Consider the following 18,489-nt stretch of genomic DNA (forward strand, 5'->3'; position numbering starts at 1 on the left):
GACCCTGTTTCTTTTTTTTTTTTTTGAGACTGAGTCTGGCTCTGTCGCCCAGGCTGGAGTGCAGTGGCCGGATCTCAGCTCACTGCAAGCTCCGCCTCCCGGGTTTACGCCATTCTCCTGCCTCAGCCTCCGGAGTAGCTGGGACCACAGGCGCCCGCCACCTCGCCTGGCTAGTTTTTTGTATTTTTTAGTAGAGATGGGGTTTCACCGTGTTAGCCAGGATGGTCTCCATCTCCTGACCTCATGATCCGCCCGTCTCAGCCTCCCAAAGTGCTGGGATTACAGGCTTGAGCCACCGCGCCCGGCAGACCCTGTTTCTAAAAAAAAAAATAAAATAAAAAATTAAAGGGCTCCTGTACATGGCTACCGAGGTTCTTCCCTTAGAAGACGTCACCGTTCCCTGGCCTGTGGGGGTGGGCTGGGGTGGGAAGGATAGACCGCCATCATCGGTTCATTTACATAAAACAACTATTATGTGCGGTGCCTGGCAGGGCTGAGGGACAACAGAGGTAGAGAAAGCCATACACCCTGCCCTCATGGAGCCTGTGATCCAGTGGAAAAGAAATACCCATTTCCAGCCATGAGTGGCCTAGAGGGGCCAAGAGGTGGGATGAGGGCTGGTCATGTATCACAGAGAAGACCTAAGGGAAGGAAAGTGGTGGGCCCTGTTAAAAAGCATGGAATGGTATTCCAGAGGGCATTACTGAGCCTGCACAGGTCTGGAGCATGTATGGGTCACGCCTGATCAAGGATATTCAAGTCGCTCCATGTGACCAGACTGGACCACAGAGGTCTAAGGGGGGAGGGCAGATGAGCCAGATAGAATGACAGGGAGGAGAGTATGAGGGGCTCTGGAAACCGAGGGGTTTGGAAGTTTTCCTGAGGGCCTAGAGGGTCATGGAAGGTTCTAGAGCACTGGTTCTCAAGGTGTGGTCTCCAGACCATTAGTATCAGCATCACCTAGGAACCTGCCAGAAATACAAATTATCAGGCCCCACTCCAGATCTACTGAATAAAAAATTCTGGAAGTAGCCAGGTACTCACTCAGGAGGCAGAGGTGGGAGGATCACATGAGGCCAGAAATTCAAGGCTAACTTGAGATAGGGTATTGCTCTTTTGTCCAGGCTGAAATGCAGTGGTGTGATCACAGCTCACTGCATTTCTGTGTATTTCAGAGCTCACTGCAGCCTCAAACTCCTGGGCTCAAGTGATCTTCCTGCCTCAACCTCCCAGGTAGCTAGGATCACAGGGATGGGTCACCACACTGGGCTAATTAAAAAAAAAAAAATTAGCAACAGGGTCTCACCATATTGCCCAGGCTGGTCTCAAGTGATCCTCCTACCTCAGCCTCCCAAAGTACTGGGATTACAGGTGTGCATCACCACAGCTGGTTTAATTTCTTTTCTTTTTTTTTGGAGATAGGGTCTCATTCTGTTGCCCAGGCTGGAGTGCAGTGGAGGGATCTCGGCTCACTGCAACCTCTGCCTCCCGGGTTCAAGCAACTCCTGCCTCAGCCTCCCAAGTAGCTGGGATTACAGGTGCCCGCCACCATGCCCGGCTAATTTGTGTATTTTTTGGTACAGACAAGGTTTTATGTTGGCCAGGCTGGCATCGAACTTCAGACCTCAAGTGATCCGCCTGCCTCAGCTTTCCAAAGTGCTGGGATTATAGGCATGAGCCACTATGCCCAGCCAGAGACTCCATCTGTAAAACAAAAACAAAAATTCAGGGTGTGATGCCCACCACCCTGGCTTACTGAGCCCTTTAGGTGAGTCTAATACATGCTCAAATTTGAAAAACACTGGGTTAAATGTCTGGTCTGGAATTCATCAAAAAGTCATGGCCTGAATCCTTACCTATAAGGCATCAGAATGCAAATGAAAATTAATATTTTACTCGAGCCAGGCACACTTCCCACAACCGTGTGAGATGGCTGTCCTTGTTCTGTTTTTTAGAGGATGGTGCTAAGTAGCCAATTCACTCTCACAAGGTCTCTAGGAAACCACACTTTTTAAAGGAGTAATCCCACACTTTTTTAAGCTGTAATCTCAGCACTTTGGCAGGCCGAGGTGGGTGGATCACCTGAGGTCAGGAGTTGGGACCAGCCTGGCCAACACGGCGAAACCCCGTCTCTACTAAAAATACAAAAAATAAATTAGCCAGGCGTGGTGGCGGGAGCCTATAATCCCAGCTACTCGGGAGGCTGAGGCAGGAGAATCGCTTGAATCCTGAGCGGGGGAGCGGAGGTTGCAGTGAGTCGAGATCGCGTCACTTCACACTTCACTCCAGCCTGGGTGAAAGAGCGAAACTCCGTCTCAAAAAAAAAAAAAAAAGAATATTTGGGTAGAAGGACAAGTAGGGACGGTGCTTGCTGCCAGAACCACCAATAGAAACTTCTTGAAGGCCTTCCTGGCATAAACGTTGTCTCCAGCACCCTCTGCCGACCAGGCTCCGCGCTTTGAGTGCTGAGACTGTCCCCGGCCCTAGGTGTCTTAGGGCTTGCGCGTTACCTTGGAGACAGCGTGAGCGGAGGGCGTGCCTCTGCAAAGGCGGAAGTCGGCTGTGGAAGTGTGGGCGGCCATTTTGAGACCGGGCAAGAGGGGCGGGACTGGTGCGGCCGAGTGACAGTTGACCGGTTTTAACCAAGTGACTGGTACCACGGGGCCGGGGAGAAAGAGCGGTGCCATCCCGGGGCGGGGGGATGCCGGGGAGGGGGAGGAATTAGGAAGGGGAGGGGAGGGGGGAGGCGAGAAGGGGAGAGGCAGGGGAAAGAGGGGAGAGTCGTGGGAGCTGGCAGAAGAGGGAAAGGGGGAGCCGAACGTGAAGGGCGAAGGGCGGGGCGGGGTAGGAGAGTCGGGGTACAAAGCAGGCAGGTGTTCATGGCATGGGAAGGAAGAGTAAGAAGTGGGTCAAGAAGGTGTCGTGGTACGAGGGGAAGGTGAGACTCAAGAAGGTGCCGGCTAAGAAGCTAGGGCCGGCGTGGAAGGAGAAGGTGTGGGGCGAGGAAACAAGGAAGGGCAAGGAAAGATCCCGAGGCGAAGAGACAGTCTTCATCGAGAAGGGGCAGGGCGAGGAGGAGGGGCGTGACCAGAGGGCGGGACGGGGCGAGGGGCCGGTGCTAGAAGAACCAATCGCCGAGAACCCGGGGAAGGGACGGGTCCATAAAGACCAGGTGGAGAAACAGGGGCGGGGCCGGGAGCGGAAGCAGAGCGAGGAGCAAGCCTTGGGCAAGAAACAGGAGCCCGGCCGAAAGCAAGAGCAGGGGCCGGGCCGGGAGCAGGGGCGGGGTCAGGAGCAGGGGCGGAGCCGGGAGCAAAAGCAGGGGCGGGGCCCGGAGAGGGGCAAGACCAGGCACAGTACCCAGCCCCTGGGCAGACGCCGAGCGAGGAGAAAGGGGCGATACCAAGAGAAGTGCGAGGATAGGGCAAGAAGTTGGGGCAGAGTCGGGTGGAAGTACACGGGTGCGATCGCAGGCAGGAGCAGGACGGGGGAACACAAGAGAGGGGCTGTCAAAGCGAGAAATAGAAACCAAGACCAGGTGAAGAGCAAGAGTGGAATACAGAGAGGGGGCGAAACAAGGAGCAAGGTGGAGATAAAGGAAGAGACGTGGAGGCGGGGCGGAACGAGGCGCAGGAGCAGGAGTGTGGCCAGAAACATTAGTAGGGCTGGGGTCCGGAGCAATAGCAGAGGTGCGATCCCCACGAGGGTTCCCACGAGCAAGAGCAGGGGCGGGACCAGGAGCAAGTGCAGAGGCGGAGCCAGGAACAAGAGCAGGGGCGGGGCTAAAAGTCCGTGCGGGGATAGGGCCAGGAGCAAGAGCAGGGGCGGGGCCAGGAGCAAGAGCCGGGGCGTGACCAGGAGCATGGGCTGTGCGAGGCGCAGAAGCGAGGTGAAGTCTTAGAAGTGGGCTCCAGAGAGCTGTTCTGCGTGGGTGTTGACGCCTGCGTTCTCCAGGTTCTAGCCACATTATGTGCGGCCCAGCCATGTTCCCTGCCGGTCCTCGGTGGCCCAGAGTCCGAGTCCTGCAGGTGCTGTGGGCCCTGCTGGCAGTGCTCCTGGCGTCGCGGAGGCTGTGGGCGCTCAAGGATTTCGAAGAATGCACCTGGCAGGTTGTCCTGAACGAGTTTAAGAGGGTAGGCGAGAATGGTGCGAGCGACCGCTTCTTTGAGCAAGAGCTCGTGGACACAGTAGGCAACTTGTTTCACATGCTGGTGGACTCACCCATCGACCCGAGGGAGGTGAGGGAACCAGGGTCAAGCGAACCAGAGGGATTTTGAACCCGCACTCCACTCATTTCTGAACATGCGGCCGAACCTCTCTTTGCAGAAATACCTGGGCTTCCCTTACTACCTGAAGATCAACTACTCCTGCGAGGAAAAGGTGAGTGGGTGCAGCACGGATAGGCTTATTCTATGAGCCTTCGTTTTCCCATCTCTAACATTTTGATTAATTTATTAATTTTTTTTTTTTTTTTTGAGAAGGAGTCTTGCTTTATTGCCCAGGCTGGAGTGCAGTGGCGTGATCTCGGCTCACTGCAACCTCCGCCTCCCAGGTTCAAGCGATTCTCCTGCCTCGGCCTCCCAAGTAGTTGGGACTACAGGCATGTGCCACTACGCTCGGCTAATTTTTGTATTTAGTAGATACAGGGTTTCACCGCATTGCCCAGGCTGATCTCAAACTCCTGACCTCATGTGACCCACCTGCCTCAGCCTCCCAAAGTGCTGGGATTACAGGCATGAGCCACTGTGCCTGGCCCACATCTCAATATTTTAATAGTGGTAGCCCCATCCAACCCTGGTGGCTTTAAGGATTCAAGAAGGCTGTATGCAGTTCCCAGTGACCCACCAAGCACCTAGTAGGTGCTCAAGTAAGCTGCTTTTTTTGTTCCATTTGTGTGTGTGTGTGTGTGTGTGTGTGTGTGTTTTTGAGGTGGAGTCTCATTGTGTAGCCCAGGCTGGAGTGCAGTGGCTGGATCTCGGCTCACTGCAAGCTCCGCCTCCCAGGTTCACACCATTCTCCTGCCTCAGCCTCCCGAGTAGCTGGGACTACAGGTGCCCGCCACCACGCCCGGCTACTTTTTTGTATTTTTAGTAGAGACGGGGTTTCACTGTGTTAGCCAGGATGGTCTCAATCTTCTACCCTCGTGATCTGCCCGCCTCGGCCTCCCAAAGTGCTGGGATTACAGGCGTCAGCCACCTTGCCCGGCCTTGTTTCATGTTTTTAAAGCTTTGAGTAGGAGTTTACCATATATATAATTCACACACCATAAAATTCACCATTATTATATTATTATTATTTTTTTTTTTTTTTTGAGGCAGGGTCTCACTCTGTTACCCCATCTGGAGTGCAATGGAGAAATCACAGCTCATTGCAGCCTTGACCTCCTGGGCTCAAGTGAACCTTCTTCATCAGCCTCTTGAATAGCTGGGACTAGTTGTGTGCCACCACACCACCATGGGAGGATCGCTTGTATCCACAAGTTCAAGACTAGCCTAGGTCAGTTTGGCTGGGCATGGTGGCTCACATGTGTAGAAATGCTAAGGCAGGAGCATCATAATGAACCTAGGAGGTTGAGGCTGCAGGGGGCTGTGATCATGCCACTACACTCCAGCCTGGGTGACAGAGCTAGCCCCTGTCTTTATTTTTATTAATTCATTAATTTATTTTTGAGATGGAGTCTCACTCTGCTGTTGGGGTGATGAGACCCAACACCAGGTCATGGGGGCAACGAAGTCCGGCGGAGTCAAAGGATTGAGAAAAAGACAGTTTGAGAGAGAGAAGTGGGACTAAAGAGCCATTGCTAGTGTATGGAGGCTGCGAAGGCCCGAGCTCTGGGAACCCACGCTATTTATTGGTAATCCAACAAAGAAACAGGTGGTGAGAATGTGGAGGTCAAAAGGGCGCATTGCATTAAGCACATGATTGACAGCTGTGATGGTTTAGCATTTGCTCTGTTACTGGAGATAATGGAGAGCAGGTTCTCTTAACTCAAGATACAATCAATCCTGGAAGCACAAGGAGCAAGAAGCCAGCAAGTCTAGACACATTCCAGAGCCACGAGCCCTGGATTCTATCCAAGCCACGAGGGATTTTATGCCCTGGGCTTAGATTATGGTGCGTCGGGGTAGCCTACCACCCTTTAGCATGTGGCTTGGCATTCCGAAGGCCACAAGGGGTTTTAGACCCTGGACCCCGGACATGTTCCAAGACTCTTTTACATTATGTCAGACATGCAAGCCCTCCCTCAGCTTCTCCTAACACTCTGTGGCCCAGACCGGAGTGCAGTGGCGCGATCTCAGCACACTGCAGTCTCTGCCTCCTGGGTTCAAGAGATTCTCCTGCCTCAGCCTCCTGAGTAGTAGGAATTAAAGTTTTTAATTTTGGTGAAGCCCAGTTTATCGATTTTTTTTCTTTTTTTGCTTGTGTTTTTGTGTCATTTACAAAGGCCTTGCCTAAGGCAATGAAGACTTACTCATAATTTCTTCTAAGAGATTTTTAGTTTTAGCTCTTATATTTAGGTCTTTCATCCATTTTGAGTTATTTTTTGTATATGTTGTGAGGTCCAAGCTTTTACATGTGCATATCCAGTTGTCCCAGTACCATTTGGTAAGATGATTTTTTTTTTTTTTTAAGATGGAGTCTCGTTCCACCACCCAGGCTGGAGTGCAGTGGCACGATCTTGACTCATTGCAACCTCCACCTCCTAGGTTCAAGTGATTCTCCTGCCTCAGCCTCCTGAGTAGCAGGAATTACAGGCACGCACCACCACGCCTGGCTAATTTTTATATTTTAGTAGAGACAGGGTTTCACCATGTTGGCCAGGTTGGTCTCAAACTCCTGACCTCAGGTGATCCACCTGCCTCGGCCTCCCAAAGTGCTGGGACTACAGGCGTGAGCCACCGTGCCTGGCCTGTTGAGATTATTCTTTCCCCACTGAATTGTCTTGGCACTTTGTCAAAAATCAATTGAACATAAATATAAGTGTTTATTTCTGGACTCAATTCTATTCTAAATGAATTGATTTCCTCAATAATTCATTGCTCTAAATGCCTATTCATATGCCAGTACCACACAGTCTTTTTTTTTTTTTTTTTTTTTTTTTTTGGAGACAGGGTCTCACTCTGTCACCCAGGCTGGAGTGCAGTGGCATGATCTCGGCTCACTGCAGCCTATGCATTCTGGGTTCAAGTGATTCTCCTGCCTCAGCTGCCCAAGTAGCTGGGACTACAGATGTGAGCCACCACGCTCGGCTAATTTTTGTATTTTTAGTAGAGACAGGGTTTCACCATGTTGGTCAGGCTGGTCTCGAACTCCTGACCTCAAGTGATCCACTGGCCTCAGCCTCCCAAAGTACTGGGATTACACAGGCATGAGCCACCATGCCCGGCCTACACAGTTTTAATTACTGTAGCTTTGTAGTAAGTTTTCAAATGGGGAAGTTTGAGTCCTCCAACTTTGTTCCTCTTTTTCTAGATTGTTTTGGCTATAGTTAATTGTTTGGGCTCTGAAGCCAGGCACATAATAACTCTGTGTTCTCAGGCTAGTTACTTAACCTGTCTGTGCCAAAGTTTTCTCATCATTAACAAGGGTATGGTAATAATGATATAGTGATTAAATATGTGTAAAGCATGCATAGTACCTGGCTCATAGAAAAGGCTCTGTGTGGAAATAATACCTTTTTCTATTCACTCAACACCCACTGTGAATTAGGCCCCCTTTTATTTCAGATGATACAATGGTGAATAAAATGGTCAGGTTTTTCTTGTGGATTCAGTTGTCTGGGGAGGCAGATAATCAGCAAGTAAATGCATTAAAAATGAAATAATAGGCCAGGCACAGTGGCTCATGCCTGTAATCCCAGCACTTTGGGAGGCCGAGGCAGGCGGATCACAAGGTCAGGAGATCAAGACCATCCTGGCTAACCCGGTGAAACCCCATCTCTACTAAAACTACAAAAAATTAGCCGGGCGTGGTGGCAGGTGCCTGTAGTCCAAGCTACTCAGCAGGCTGAGGCAGGAGAATGGTGTGAACCCGGGAGGCGGAGCTTGCAGTGAGTCAAGATCACGCCACTGCACTCCAGCTTGGGCGACAGAGCAAGACTCTGTCAAAAAAAAAAAAAAAAGAAATTATTTATATATATGTGTGTGTGTGTGTGTATATATATATATTTTTTTTTGAGATGGAGTTTCGCTCTTGTTGCCCAGGCTGGAGTGCAGTGGCACTATGGCGGCTCACGGCAAGCTCCGCCTCCTGGGTTCACACCATTCTCCTGCCTCAGCCTCCCAACTAGCTGAGATTACAGGCATACGCCACCACCCGGGCTAATTTTGTATTTTTAGTAGAGATGGGGTTTCTCCATGTTGGTCAGGCTGGTCTTGAACTCCCGACCTCAAGTGATCCGCCCACCTTGGCCTCCCAAAGTGCTGGGATTACAGGCATGAGCCACCACGCCTGGCCAATAATTTTATTTATTTATTTATTTATTTATTTTTTTGAGACGGAGTCTTGCTCTGTCACCCAGGCTGGAGTGCAGTGGCCGGATCTCAGCTCACTGCAAGCTCCGCCTCCCGGGTTTACGCCATTCTCCTGCCTCAGCCTCCCGAGTAGCTGGGACTACAGGCGCCCGCCACCTCGCCCGGCTATTTTTTTGTATTTTTTAGTAGAGACGGGGTTTCACCGTGTTAGCCGGGATCGTCTCTCGATCTCCTGACCTCGTGATCCGCCCGTCTCGGCCTCCCAAAGTGCTGGGATTACAGGCTTAAGCCACCGCACCCGGCCTAATTTTATTTTTTTAGAGACAGGGTCTTGCGCTGTCATCCAGGCTGAAGTGCAGTGGGTCGATCATAGCTCATTGCAGCCTCCTGGGCCCAAGTGATCCTCCTGCCTCAGCCTCCCAAGTAGCAGAGACTACAGGCTCGAGCCATCACACCAGTGGACTTTCAATTAGACGGGGTCTCACTATGTTGCCTAAGGCTGGCATGAAAGACTTTCTGAGAGTAATATTAATAAATGCAAAGAATAAAATGAGGTGATCTGTTAGAAGCGGGGGCACTGTTTTAGTGGGGATGGTTGGAGAAGGTCACTTTGGAGAGGCTTGAGCAGAAATGATCAAATGATGAATGAATGATGAATGATCAAACAATGAAAAGTGGGGACTGTTAGGAGAGCCAGGCAAAGCATTCTAGTCTGAGGGAAGAGCCAGCGCGATGGCCCAGAGGTAGGAAAGAGGTCAGCACGTGTTAGAAACTGTGAGGAGGCCTTTGTGGCTGGAGCAGAGTGAGTGAGAGGGAGTGCGGGAGGAGAGGTCAGGGAGGTGACGGGGAAGGTTTTTTAGGCTTGACTGGCCATGGCGAGGACTTGGCTTTTACTCTGAGACACAGCCTGAGAGGGCCCTATGCAGAGGAGGGATGGGATCTGATTCCAGGCTTCACTGGGTGCCCCCTGTTGTTGGGAGGCAGGGCAGGAGCGGTGAGACGAGGAGGAGGCTGCTGCATTGCCCAGGCAGGAGATGACGGGGACAGGACCAGGGTGTGAGCGGCTACTGTCATCTTCACAGGAAGGAGGTCCCTGCCCGACTAGCACCACCTCCTCGAATAGGAACTCAGGCAGGGCCAGGGACAGGTGTAGTTGACAGGATTGAAATGAGCCTGGTGCTGGGTGTGGTGACTCATACCTGTAATCCCAGCACTTTGGGAGGCCGGGGAGAGAAGATTGCTTGAGCCCAAGAATTCAAGACCAACCTGGACAGCATATGAGACCCTGTCTCTACAAAAAAATCAAAAAATTGGGCCGGGCATGGTGGCTCATGCCTGTAATCCCAGCACTTTGGGAGGTCAGGGCAGGTGGATCACCTGAGGTCAGGAGTTCGAGACCAGCCTGACCAACATGGTGAAACCCCATCTCTACTAAAAATGCAAAAATTAGCTGGGCATGGTGGCACATGCCTGTAATCCCAGCTACTCAGGAGGCTGAGGCAGGAGAATCGCCTGAACCTGGGAGGTGGAGGGTGCAGTGAACTGAGATGGTGCCATTGTACTCCAGCTTGGGCAACAAGTGCGAAACTCCATCTTGAAAAAAAATAAATAAATCTGAAAATTAGCCAGGTATGGTAGCGGTACCTGTAGTCCCAGCTGTTTGGGAGGCTGAGGCAGGAGGATTGCTGAAGTCTGGGAGAGGTGGAGGTCACAGTGAGCTGTGATGGCACCACTGCACTCCAGGCTGGGCAACAGAGCAAGACCTTATCTTTAAAAAAAAAAAAAAAAAAAGCCAGGTGCAGTGGCTTACACTATAGGATTACACTGTAATCCTAGCACTTTAGGAGGGCAAGGCTGGAGGATTGCTTGAGGCCAAGAGTTCAAGACCAACCTGGCCAACATAGCAAGACCCTGTCCCATGTAAAAAAATAAAATAAAATAAATAAATAAATAAATTACAGAAATAGCCAGCCGAGGCAACATAGTAGACTCTGTCCCTACAAAAATTAAACAATTTTCAAAGAAAGAAAAAGAGGCCAGCCATGGTGGCTCATGCCTGTAATCCTGGCACTTTGGGAGGCTGAAGCAGGCAGATCAGTTGAGGTCAGGAGTTTAAGACCAGCCTGGCCAACATGGTGAAACCTCGTCTTTACTAAAAATACAAAAATTAGCCGGGCATGGTGGTGCACACGTGTAGTCCCAGCTACTCAGGAGACTGAGGCAGGAGAATCACTTGAACCCAGGAGACAGAGGCTGCAGTGAGCCGAGATCATGCCACTGCACTCTAGCCTGGGTGACAGAGTGAGACTCCTTCTTAAAAAAAAAAAAAAAAAGGAAAAGGAGCCTGGCAAAGAAAGTCAGCCCTCTGGATGAAGGGCTGTGCACAGGCGACTGGATCTGGTAAATCCCTCGCCCTGGTCCCACAGCGACCAAGGCCTCCCCTTGGTGGCCTGAGTGCCGCCTTCTCTCAGGGACGCCTCTTAGCCTTCACTGGTGCTGGTCCACGTGCCTGAAACATCCTTCTCCTCTTCTCTCATCTCCACTCTAAGCGCTCCCCACCCTTTTCTATCCAGCCAGGATCCCAGATCCCTTGGAGGCTGTCCAGGCATGCCCTGTCACCCTCATCCTCAGTTCCTTCCTGTGTAACTACCCCATCCCACCCTCACCCCAAGCTCCAGGCCCAGAACCTGGCTGTCCTCTGACTTGCATAGGTGGCAGAAAGTCTGCTGCAGAGACAGTGGAAGCCCACCTCAAGAGTGAGACTGGGGGCCAGATGAGATGGCTCACGCCTTTAATGCCAGTACTTTGGGAGGCCAAGGTGGGAGGCTCACTTGAGACCAGGAGTTCAAGACCAGCCTAGGCAATGTAGTGAGACCTCATCTCTCTAATTTTTTTTTTTTTTTTTTTTTTTTTGAGACGGAGTCTCGCTCTGTCGCCCAGGCTGGAGTGCAGTGGCGCGATCTCAGCTCACTGCAAGCTCCGCCTCCCGGGTTCACGCCATTCTCCTGCCTCAGCCTCCCGAGTAGCTGGGACTACAGGCGCCCACAACCGCGCCCGGCTAATTTTTTGTATTTTTAGTAGAGACAGGGTTTCACCGTGGTCTCAATCTCCTGACCTTGTGATCCGCCCGCCTCGGCCTCCCAAAGTGCTGGGATTACAGGCGTGAGCCACCGCGCCCGGCCTTTTTTTTTTTTTTTTTTAAGCTGGAACTGGATATTCCTGGAGTGGAAAGCAGCACCCTAGGTGCCACATCCCTCCCACCTTCCCAGCATCCCTCCCACCTGCACAGTTTTGCTCATCCCATGCTGTCCTTCCCTATGTATTCCCTACATGCACATTCTGTCTGCAGACACTGGCTCTGGAGTCATTTCCTCCAGGAAGGCCTCCGACTCCCTCCACAGCCCCTTACCCCTCTGCCCCCTCCTAGGCTGGCCCATCCCCCATCCAAGCCCCAAACCTAGACCATGTCCTCTGGCCATCACATGGTGGACAGTGTGCTGCCCCCGGCCAGCCCAGGAGACAGGCTGTTCGAGGTGGGCTCAAGGCAGGGGGCATCCAGAGGCTACCATAAGGACACACGTGGGGCCATCTCACCCTCAGCACTCTGAGGACCTGGTGCGCATGGGCCACCTGACGGGGCTAAAGCCCGTGGTGCTGGTCACCTTCCAGTCGCCAGTCAACTTCTACCGCTGGAAGATAGAGCAGCTACAGATCCAGATGGAGGCTGCCCCCTTCCGCAGCAAAGGTGGGCCTGGGGGAGGCTGGAGGGGTCGCAGTCTGGCAGGGGTTTGGGGTTTGCTGGGGGCCGCCGTGGGGCCATGATCTGAGGAGGGTATGTGGGGGGGCAGGAGCTCAGCACATTCCATGGCCTAGATGGGGCCACACAGAGGCCCCAGTGGGACCCATGGCATGGAGGCGGGTATGGGGAGTTGTGGGGAGATCCCAGTGTGGTCTGGGGCCTGGAACCGGCCATTGGGAGGCCCCAGCAATTTCAGTGCCCAGGGCCTCCCTGCAGAGCCATGCATAGCAGAGGAAGTGTGTAGCATGAGCTGGTACACGCCCATGCCTATCAAGAATGGCAGTGTGGTCATGCGTGTGGACGTCAGCAGCAATGGCCTGGGGACCTTCATTCCAGAAAAAAGGTATCCTTTCCCAAGCCGGGGGCCGGGGTGGACTCCAGGGGAACTCCTCACCCCGGGGTCCCCAGAGGAGCCAGTGGGAGATCCAAGGGAGAGAATGGGGAGAGAGGCAGCTGCGAGCTGCGGAACGCCTGACACTGGGACCTCACCGGCGCCTGTCCTGCACCTGCTGCTAGGTTCCAGGTGAATATCAATGGCTTCCTGAAGAGAAACCAGGACAATAACATCCAATTCACTGTGGGAGATGAGGTGAGGGAATCTGGGCAGGGGAAAAAGACAATGGTCTGGGCCTTACGCTGACGCCCTGGTTACTTCCCAGATAAGCAGCAGATCCCATTTAGGGAGCACCAACTTCATGCCAGGCCCCACATGAAGATTCCATTAATCCCCCCAGTGACTCTTTGAGGGGACATACTCTCACATACTCCATTATAAAGAGGAGACACCTGAGGTCCCAAAGGGATGGAACCATTTTCCCACAGTCCCTCAGCATGGAAGGAGTCTTGAAGTTATCTGCCTATCTGCCTGACTCCTGTACATACCTGTACACACACACACACACACACATATATATATATATATATTTTTTGAAACAGGGCCTTGCTCTGTCATCCAGGCTGGAGTGCAGTGCTGCAATCATGGCTCACTGTAGACTTGAGCTCCTGGGCTCAAGCAATACTCCCACTTCAGCCTCCCGAGTAGCTGGGACCACAGGCATGTACCACCATATCCAGCTAACTTTTTAATTAATCTAATTAATTAATTTTTGAGCCAGAGTCTTGCTCTGTCCCCCAGGCTAGAGCGCAGTGGTACAATCTCACCTCATTGCAACCTCCACCTCCTGGGTTCAAGCAATTCTCCTGCCTCAGCCTCCCAAGTAGCTGGGATTACCGGCGCCCATCACCACGCCAGGCTAATAATTTTTTTATTTTTTGGAGAGACGAGGACTCACTCTATCATCCAGGCTGGAGTGCATCATCCAGGCTGGAGTGCAGGAGAGTGACCTCGTCAGGCTCAGGTGATACTCTCCCCTCAGTTTTTGTATTTTTAGTAGAGGCAGGGTTTTATCATGTTGCCAGGGTTGGCTGAAGTGATCTGCCCACCTCGGTCTCCCAAAGTGCTAGGATTACAGGTGTGAGCCACTGCGCCCAGCCCATGCCCATATGCATTTTTTTTTTTTTTTTTTTTGAGACAGAGAGTTTCGCTCTTGTTGCCCAGGCTGGAGTGCAGTGGTGTGATCTCGGCTCACTGCAACTTCTGCCTCCCGGGTTCAAGCAATTCTCCTACCTCAGCCTCCTGAGTAACTGGGATTATAGGCACGTGCCACCACACCCAGCTAATGATTTTTTATTTTTATTTTTATTAGAGATGGGGTTTCTTCATGTTGGCAGGCTGGTCTCGAACTCCCGACCTCAGGTGATCCACCCGCCTCAACCTCCCAAAGTGCTGGGATTACAGGCGTGAGCCACCACGCCTGGCCTCATACCCATATTCTTAATCCTGATGCATTCACCCATTCATTCATGCTGTCACTCAGCAGGTACTTACTAAGCACACGTTGTTGCATCATGGGGACACAGCAGTGAACCCACAGACCCAAATCTCTGCCCTCCTGGAGCTGACACTGTAGTAGGGGAGACAGATGGCAACCTGGCAAACTGGTAAATGTGAAAATCAAGTGAATTCCGTAGTAGGGTAAAGGGTGGTAAGTGCTCTGGAGAGAAATGGAACAGGACAACAGGAGTTGGGTCTGTGCAGAAGGAGAGTGCAATGTTTAATAGGATGGTCAAGAAAGGCCTTGGCCGGGCGCGGTGGCTCAAGCCTGTAATCCCAGCACTTTGGGAGGCCGAGACGGGCAGATCACGAGGTCAGGAGATCAAGACCATCCTGGCTAACCCGGTGAAACCTCGTCTCTACTGAAAAATACAAAAAACTAGCCGGGCGAGGTGGCGGGCGCCTGTAGTCCCAGCTACTTGGGAGGCTGAGGCAGGAGAATGGCGTAAACCCGGAAGGCGGAGTTTGCAGTGAGCAGAGATCCGGCCACTGCACTCCAGCCTGGGCGACAGAGCGAGACTCCGTCTAAAAAAAAAAAAAAAGGCCTTATTGAGAAGTTTAAGCTTCCAAGGAGAGAATCGCATGGATGCTAGGGGAAGAGCATTTCATCAGGAGAAGCAGAGGCCCTGAGGTGGGCGTGTGCCTGGGAGGTCTGAGAAGCAGAGAAGAGGCCGTGTGGCTGGGAGAGAGGGGGTGAGGGGAAGAATGGTAAGGAATGAGGTCAAGGAATTGAGAAGGACAAATTGCGTGGGGCCTTGTGGGTCCAGGTCAGGCCTTGGACCTAAATGAGATGGAGCCTCAGGAGAGTGGCGGGAGTGTTGGCGTCCCTCCTGTCCCTCCCTGGCAGCTCTTCAACCTGATGCCCCAGTACTTTGTGGGTATCTCATCGAGGCCCTTGTGGCACACTGTGGACCAGTCACCTGTGCTCATCCTGGGAGGCATTCCCAATGAGAAGTACGTCCTGATGACCGACACCAGCTTCAAGGACTTCTCTCTGGTGGAGGTGAACGGTGTGGGGCAGATGGTGGGCGGGGCCTCTTGGAGGGAGCTGGGCCTCAGCCCCTGGAATACGGTGGGGGCCTGGGGCTCTAGAAGAGGTCCCCACAGACACATCAGTCGCCATGAGAGGCAGATAGCATGAAGAAAAAACACACGATTCTACAGCCAGAGGCCTAGGTTCAAATCCTGGTTCTGCCGCCACCTGGCTGCCTGACCCTGGACTTGGCATTCAACAACCCGGTCCTCAGATTCCCATTTGTAACATGGTAGTAATACTTATATTTACTTCATAGGATTATTGTGAGGATGATGTAAGTTAATAGTTTCCAGCTGAGTGCAGAGGCTCATGCCTATAATCCCAGCACTTTGGGAGGCTGAGGTAGGAGAACCACTTGAGAGCAGGAGTTTGAGACCAGCCTGGACAACATAGTGAAACCCCATCGCTACCAAAAATACAAAACTTAGCCGGGGTGGTGGCATGAGTCTGTAGTCTCAGCTGCTCAGAAGGCTGAGGCAGGAGGATTGCTTGAGCCTGGGACTTTGAGGCTGCAGTGAGCTATGATCATATCATTGCACTCCAGCCTGGGAGACAGATCGAGACCCTGTCTCAAAAAAAAAAAAAAAGGGTTAATAGCTTCCGTAACCAATGGTATATGTGTGCCATTACCTTCTCCACTCTGGAAAATTCTGCATTGCAATATACATCTCTGCCCAAGAGTTTCCTATTAGGCTTTGAGAGCCTATATTATCCCATAATAGGGAGAGAGTGTCTGAAGTAAGGATCTTTTGGCTTCAGCGACAGAAATATGTTGGAATTAGTGCAGCTACAGGCAGAATGCCAAGCCAGGTTGGTTTACCCAGAGAACAGAGAACCGTGCGCAGCCTTGTTCTTGTTCTCTAACCATGGGGATTTCTCCCTGATGGTCTCATCTTATTGTCTCCTGTCTTCCCTGCTCCTGTCTCTCCCCACCACTCCCTTCCACACTCTGCCCCCAGGAACCAGATCCTCCCCCTGCACAGCTCGCTTCACCTTTGTTGGTTGGGGTCCAGGTATAGATGCTATAACAAAGAGACCCTGGAAGAGAATGACTGAAATAAAGACTGTTGCTCGTTTTTTCTTTTTCTTTTTCTTTCTTTCTTTCTTTCTTTTTTTTTTTTTTTTTTTTTTTTTGAGACAGAGTCTCGCTCTGTTGCCCAGGCTGGAATACGGTGGTGCAATCTCGGCTTACTGCAACCTCTGCCTCCCGGGTTCAGGTGATTCTTCTGCCTCAGCCTCTCGAGTAGCTGGGACTGGAGGCACCCACCACCGCACCTGGATAATTTTTGTATTTTTAGTAGAGATGGGGTTTTGCCATGTTGGCCAGGCTGGTCTCAAACTCCTGACCTCAAATGATCTACCCACCTTGGCCTCCCAAAGTGTTGGGATTACAGGTGTGAGCCACCGCACCTGGCTGTTGCTCATTCTCGTAACAGTCCAGAGGTGAAGAACCTTGTTCCTTCCATTTTCTCACTTCACCATCCCCTGGGCTGGAGGTGTTGACCTCTGTATGACGGCAGCCACTGGGAAAGGGGAGGAGAAGAAGTAGAGGGCAAGCCATTTTCTTTTAAGCAAGCTTCACATCCACTGACATTCCGCTAGTGAGAAGGGGTCACCTGGCTACATCCAACTGCAGGGGACACTGGGTGGTACATGCCCAGCTAAATTCAATCACCAAAAAATATAGGGAAATGGATATGAGAGTTTCGCTAGCCATCTCCTGAAAGTGGAGAAGAAAATTTACTGGTTCACGAGACCAAAAAATTCAAGACTTCAAGCTCTGCTTGGCCCAGGATTTCAAACAGTATCACTGAGACGGGGTTTCTTGTCTCATCTCTTGGACCACATTCCTCTGTTTTTTGTTTTTTGGATGGAGTTTCACTCTTGTCACGCAGGCTGGAGTGCAGTGGTGCAATCTTGGCTTACCGCAACCTCTGCCTCCCGGGTTCAAGCGATTCTCTTGCCTCAGCCTTCCAAGTAGCTGGGATTACAGGCGCGTGTCACCACGTCCAGCTAATTTTTTGTATTTTTAGTAGAGACGGGGTTTCATCACACAGTTATTTATTTTAATTAGCTGGGAGTGGTGGCAAGCACCTGTAGTCCCAGCTACTCGGGAGGCTGAGGCGGAAGGATTGCTTGAGCCCAGGAGTTCAAGACCAGCCTGGGTAACATAGCGAGACCTCACCTCTACAAAAATAAAAATTAAAAAATCAGCTAGGCATGGCGGTGAGCACCTGTCGTCCCAACTACTCGGGAGACTGAGGTGGGAGGATCGTTCGAGCCCAGGAGTTTGAAGTTGCAGTGAGCTGTGATCATACCACTGCACTCTAGCCTGGGTGACAGAGCCAGATCCAGCCTTTAAAAAAAAAAAGTCCCTTGGGGAGAGCATGGGGTGTTGTATCCATGTAGGTATAACCCTGACTGTAGCCAGGGGTACAAGGACCGCTAAGGACCGTTGAGCATGCTGTGCACTGCCCAACTCCAGGGGGCACACGAAGCCTGAACTGGCTCAGGCCTGGGTCACCTGCTTCTCTGGTCCATATAGGGGAGGTTTGGCTACCAAGGTGTTGCTGCAGGGTGAGCAGGGAGAGCACTCTGGGGCAGCTGTCAGAGCAGGAGCTTCCCTGCAAGGCAGGACATGGGGGCTGAGGCCAAGGCCACCTGCTCACCACTGGCCTCTGCTCCCCTGCAGCTAAGCATTGACAGTTGCTGGGTGGGCTCCTTCTACTGCCCCCAATCTGGCTTCACAGCCACCATCTATGACACTGTTGCCACCGAGAGCACCCTCTTCATTCGGCAGAACCAGCTGGTCTACTATTTCACAGGCACCTATACCACACTCTATGAGAGAAACCGCGGCAGTGGTGAGTGGGCTGTGGCAGGACCCACGCCTGGGGAGGGCACCCCGGTGAACCCCTCCACAGAAGGTACCTGGGGCTGGCATTGCTGTGGGTGAGGCAGCAGGGAAGGAACTTGCTAAGGCCCTGACCACCCCTGCCCACCCCGAATGGACCTTTCCTTGCCCCCTCTTTTTTTGTTTTTGTTTTTGTTTTTGTTTTTGTTTTTTTTGCCGGGATGAGGCTTCTACTCAGACCCTCCTGGGAATTGTGAGCAACTGTGAGAAGAGGGGGTGTGAGAGTAAAGGGAGGTAGAGAGAAGCAGACACATGCGTGTGACCACACAGGGTGGCAGAAGGACATGCCGAGAGAGACCAGACAGGGAGAAAGAGGGAGAGGGGCATGGCAAGTCAGAAGGAGCGGGAGGAGAGAGAGAAACAGATGGGCAA

At 52.0% G+C, this 18,489-nt stretch overlaps 3 protein-coding genes across 47 annotated transcripts in view; 2 read left to right on the forward strand and 1 right to left on the reverse strand.

Moving 5' to 3' along the window:
- The window catches only part of YIF1B (Yip1 interacting factor homolog B, membrane trafficking protein), a 287,798-nt gene that overhangs the window by 94,163 nt on the left and 175,146 nt on the right, over positions 1–18,489 (reverse strand). Inside the window, exon 1 of one of the 38 annotated variants that reach the window (XM_050769136.1) lies at positions 11,912–11,915. The exons of 36 other annotated variants lie outside the window; for them this stretch is intronic. The gene's annotated coding sequence lies outside the window, so the exon portion shown is untranslated. Of the gene's footprint in view, positions 1–9,437; positions 9,442–11,911; positions 11,916–18,489 lie in introns of those variants that run through there. One more of the 38 variants, XM_050769161.1, reaches the window with a different exon arrangement.
- The window catches only part of PSMD8 (proteasome 26S subunit, non-ATPase 8), a 90,061-nt gene that overhangs the window by 39,716 nt on the left and 31,856 nt on the right, over positions 1–18,489 (forward strand). The gene's annotated exons all lie outside the window — the stretch shown is intronic.
- CATSPERG (cation channel sperm associated auxiliary subunit gamma) overlaps positions 2,565–18,489 on the forward strand; it is a 34,018-nt gene continuing 18,093 nt past the window's right edge. For 4 of the 8 annotated variants that reach the window (XM_050768892.1, XM_050768894.1, XM_050768898.1 and 1 more), the window contains exons 1-8: positions 2,585–2,653; positions 3,955–4,238; positions 4,327–4,380; positions 12,075–12,219; positions 12,490–12,616; positions 12,790–12,862; positions 15,015–15,170; positions 17,896–18,067. In XM_050768892.1, the coding sequence (XP_050624849.1) occupies positions 3,969–4,238; positions 4,327–4,380; positions 12,075–12,219; positions 12,490–12,616; positions 12,790–12,862; positions 15,015–15,170; positions 17,896–18,067 (997 nt within the window). In that variant the 5' untranslated portion in view covers positions 2,585–2,653; positions 3,955–3,968. Of the gene's footprint in view, positions 2,654–3,954; positions 4,239–4,326; positions 4,381–12,074; positions 12,220–12,489; positions 12,617–12,789; positions 12,863–15,014; positions 15,171–17,895; positions 18,068–18,489 lie in introns of all 8 variants that reach the window. The other 4 variants (XM_050768891.1, XM_050768893.1, XM_050768896.1 and 1 more) reach the window with 2 other exon arrangements.

This window comes from Macaca thibetana, chromosome 19 (genome assembly GCF_024542745.1).
Source record: "Macaca thibetana thibetana isolate TM-01 chromosome 19, ASM2454274v1, whole genome shotgun sequence".
NCBI lineage: Eukaryota > Metazoa > Chordata > Mammalia > Primates > Cercopithecidae > Macaca > Macaca thibetana.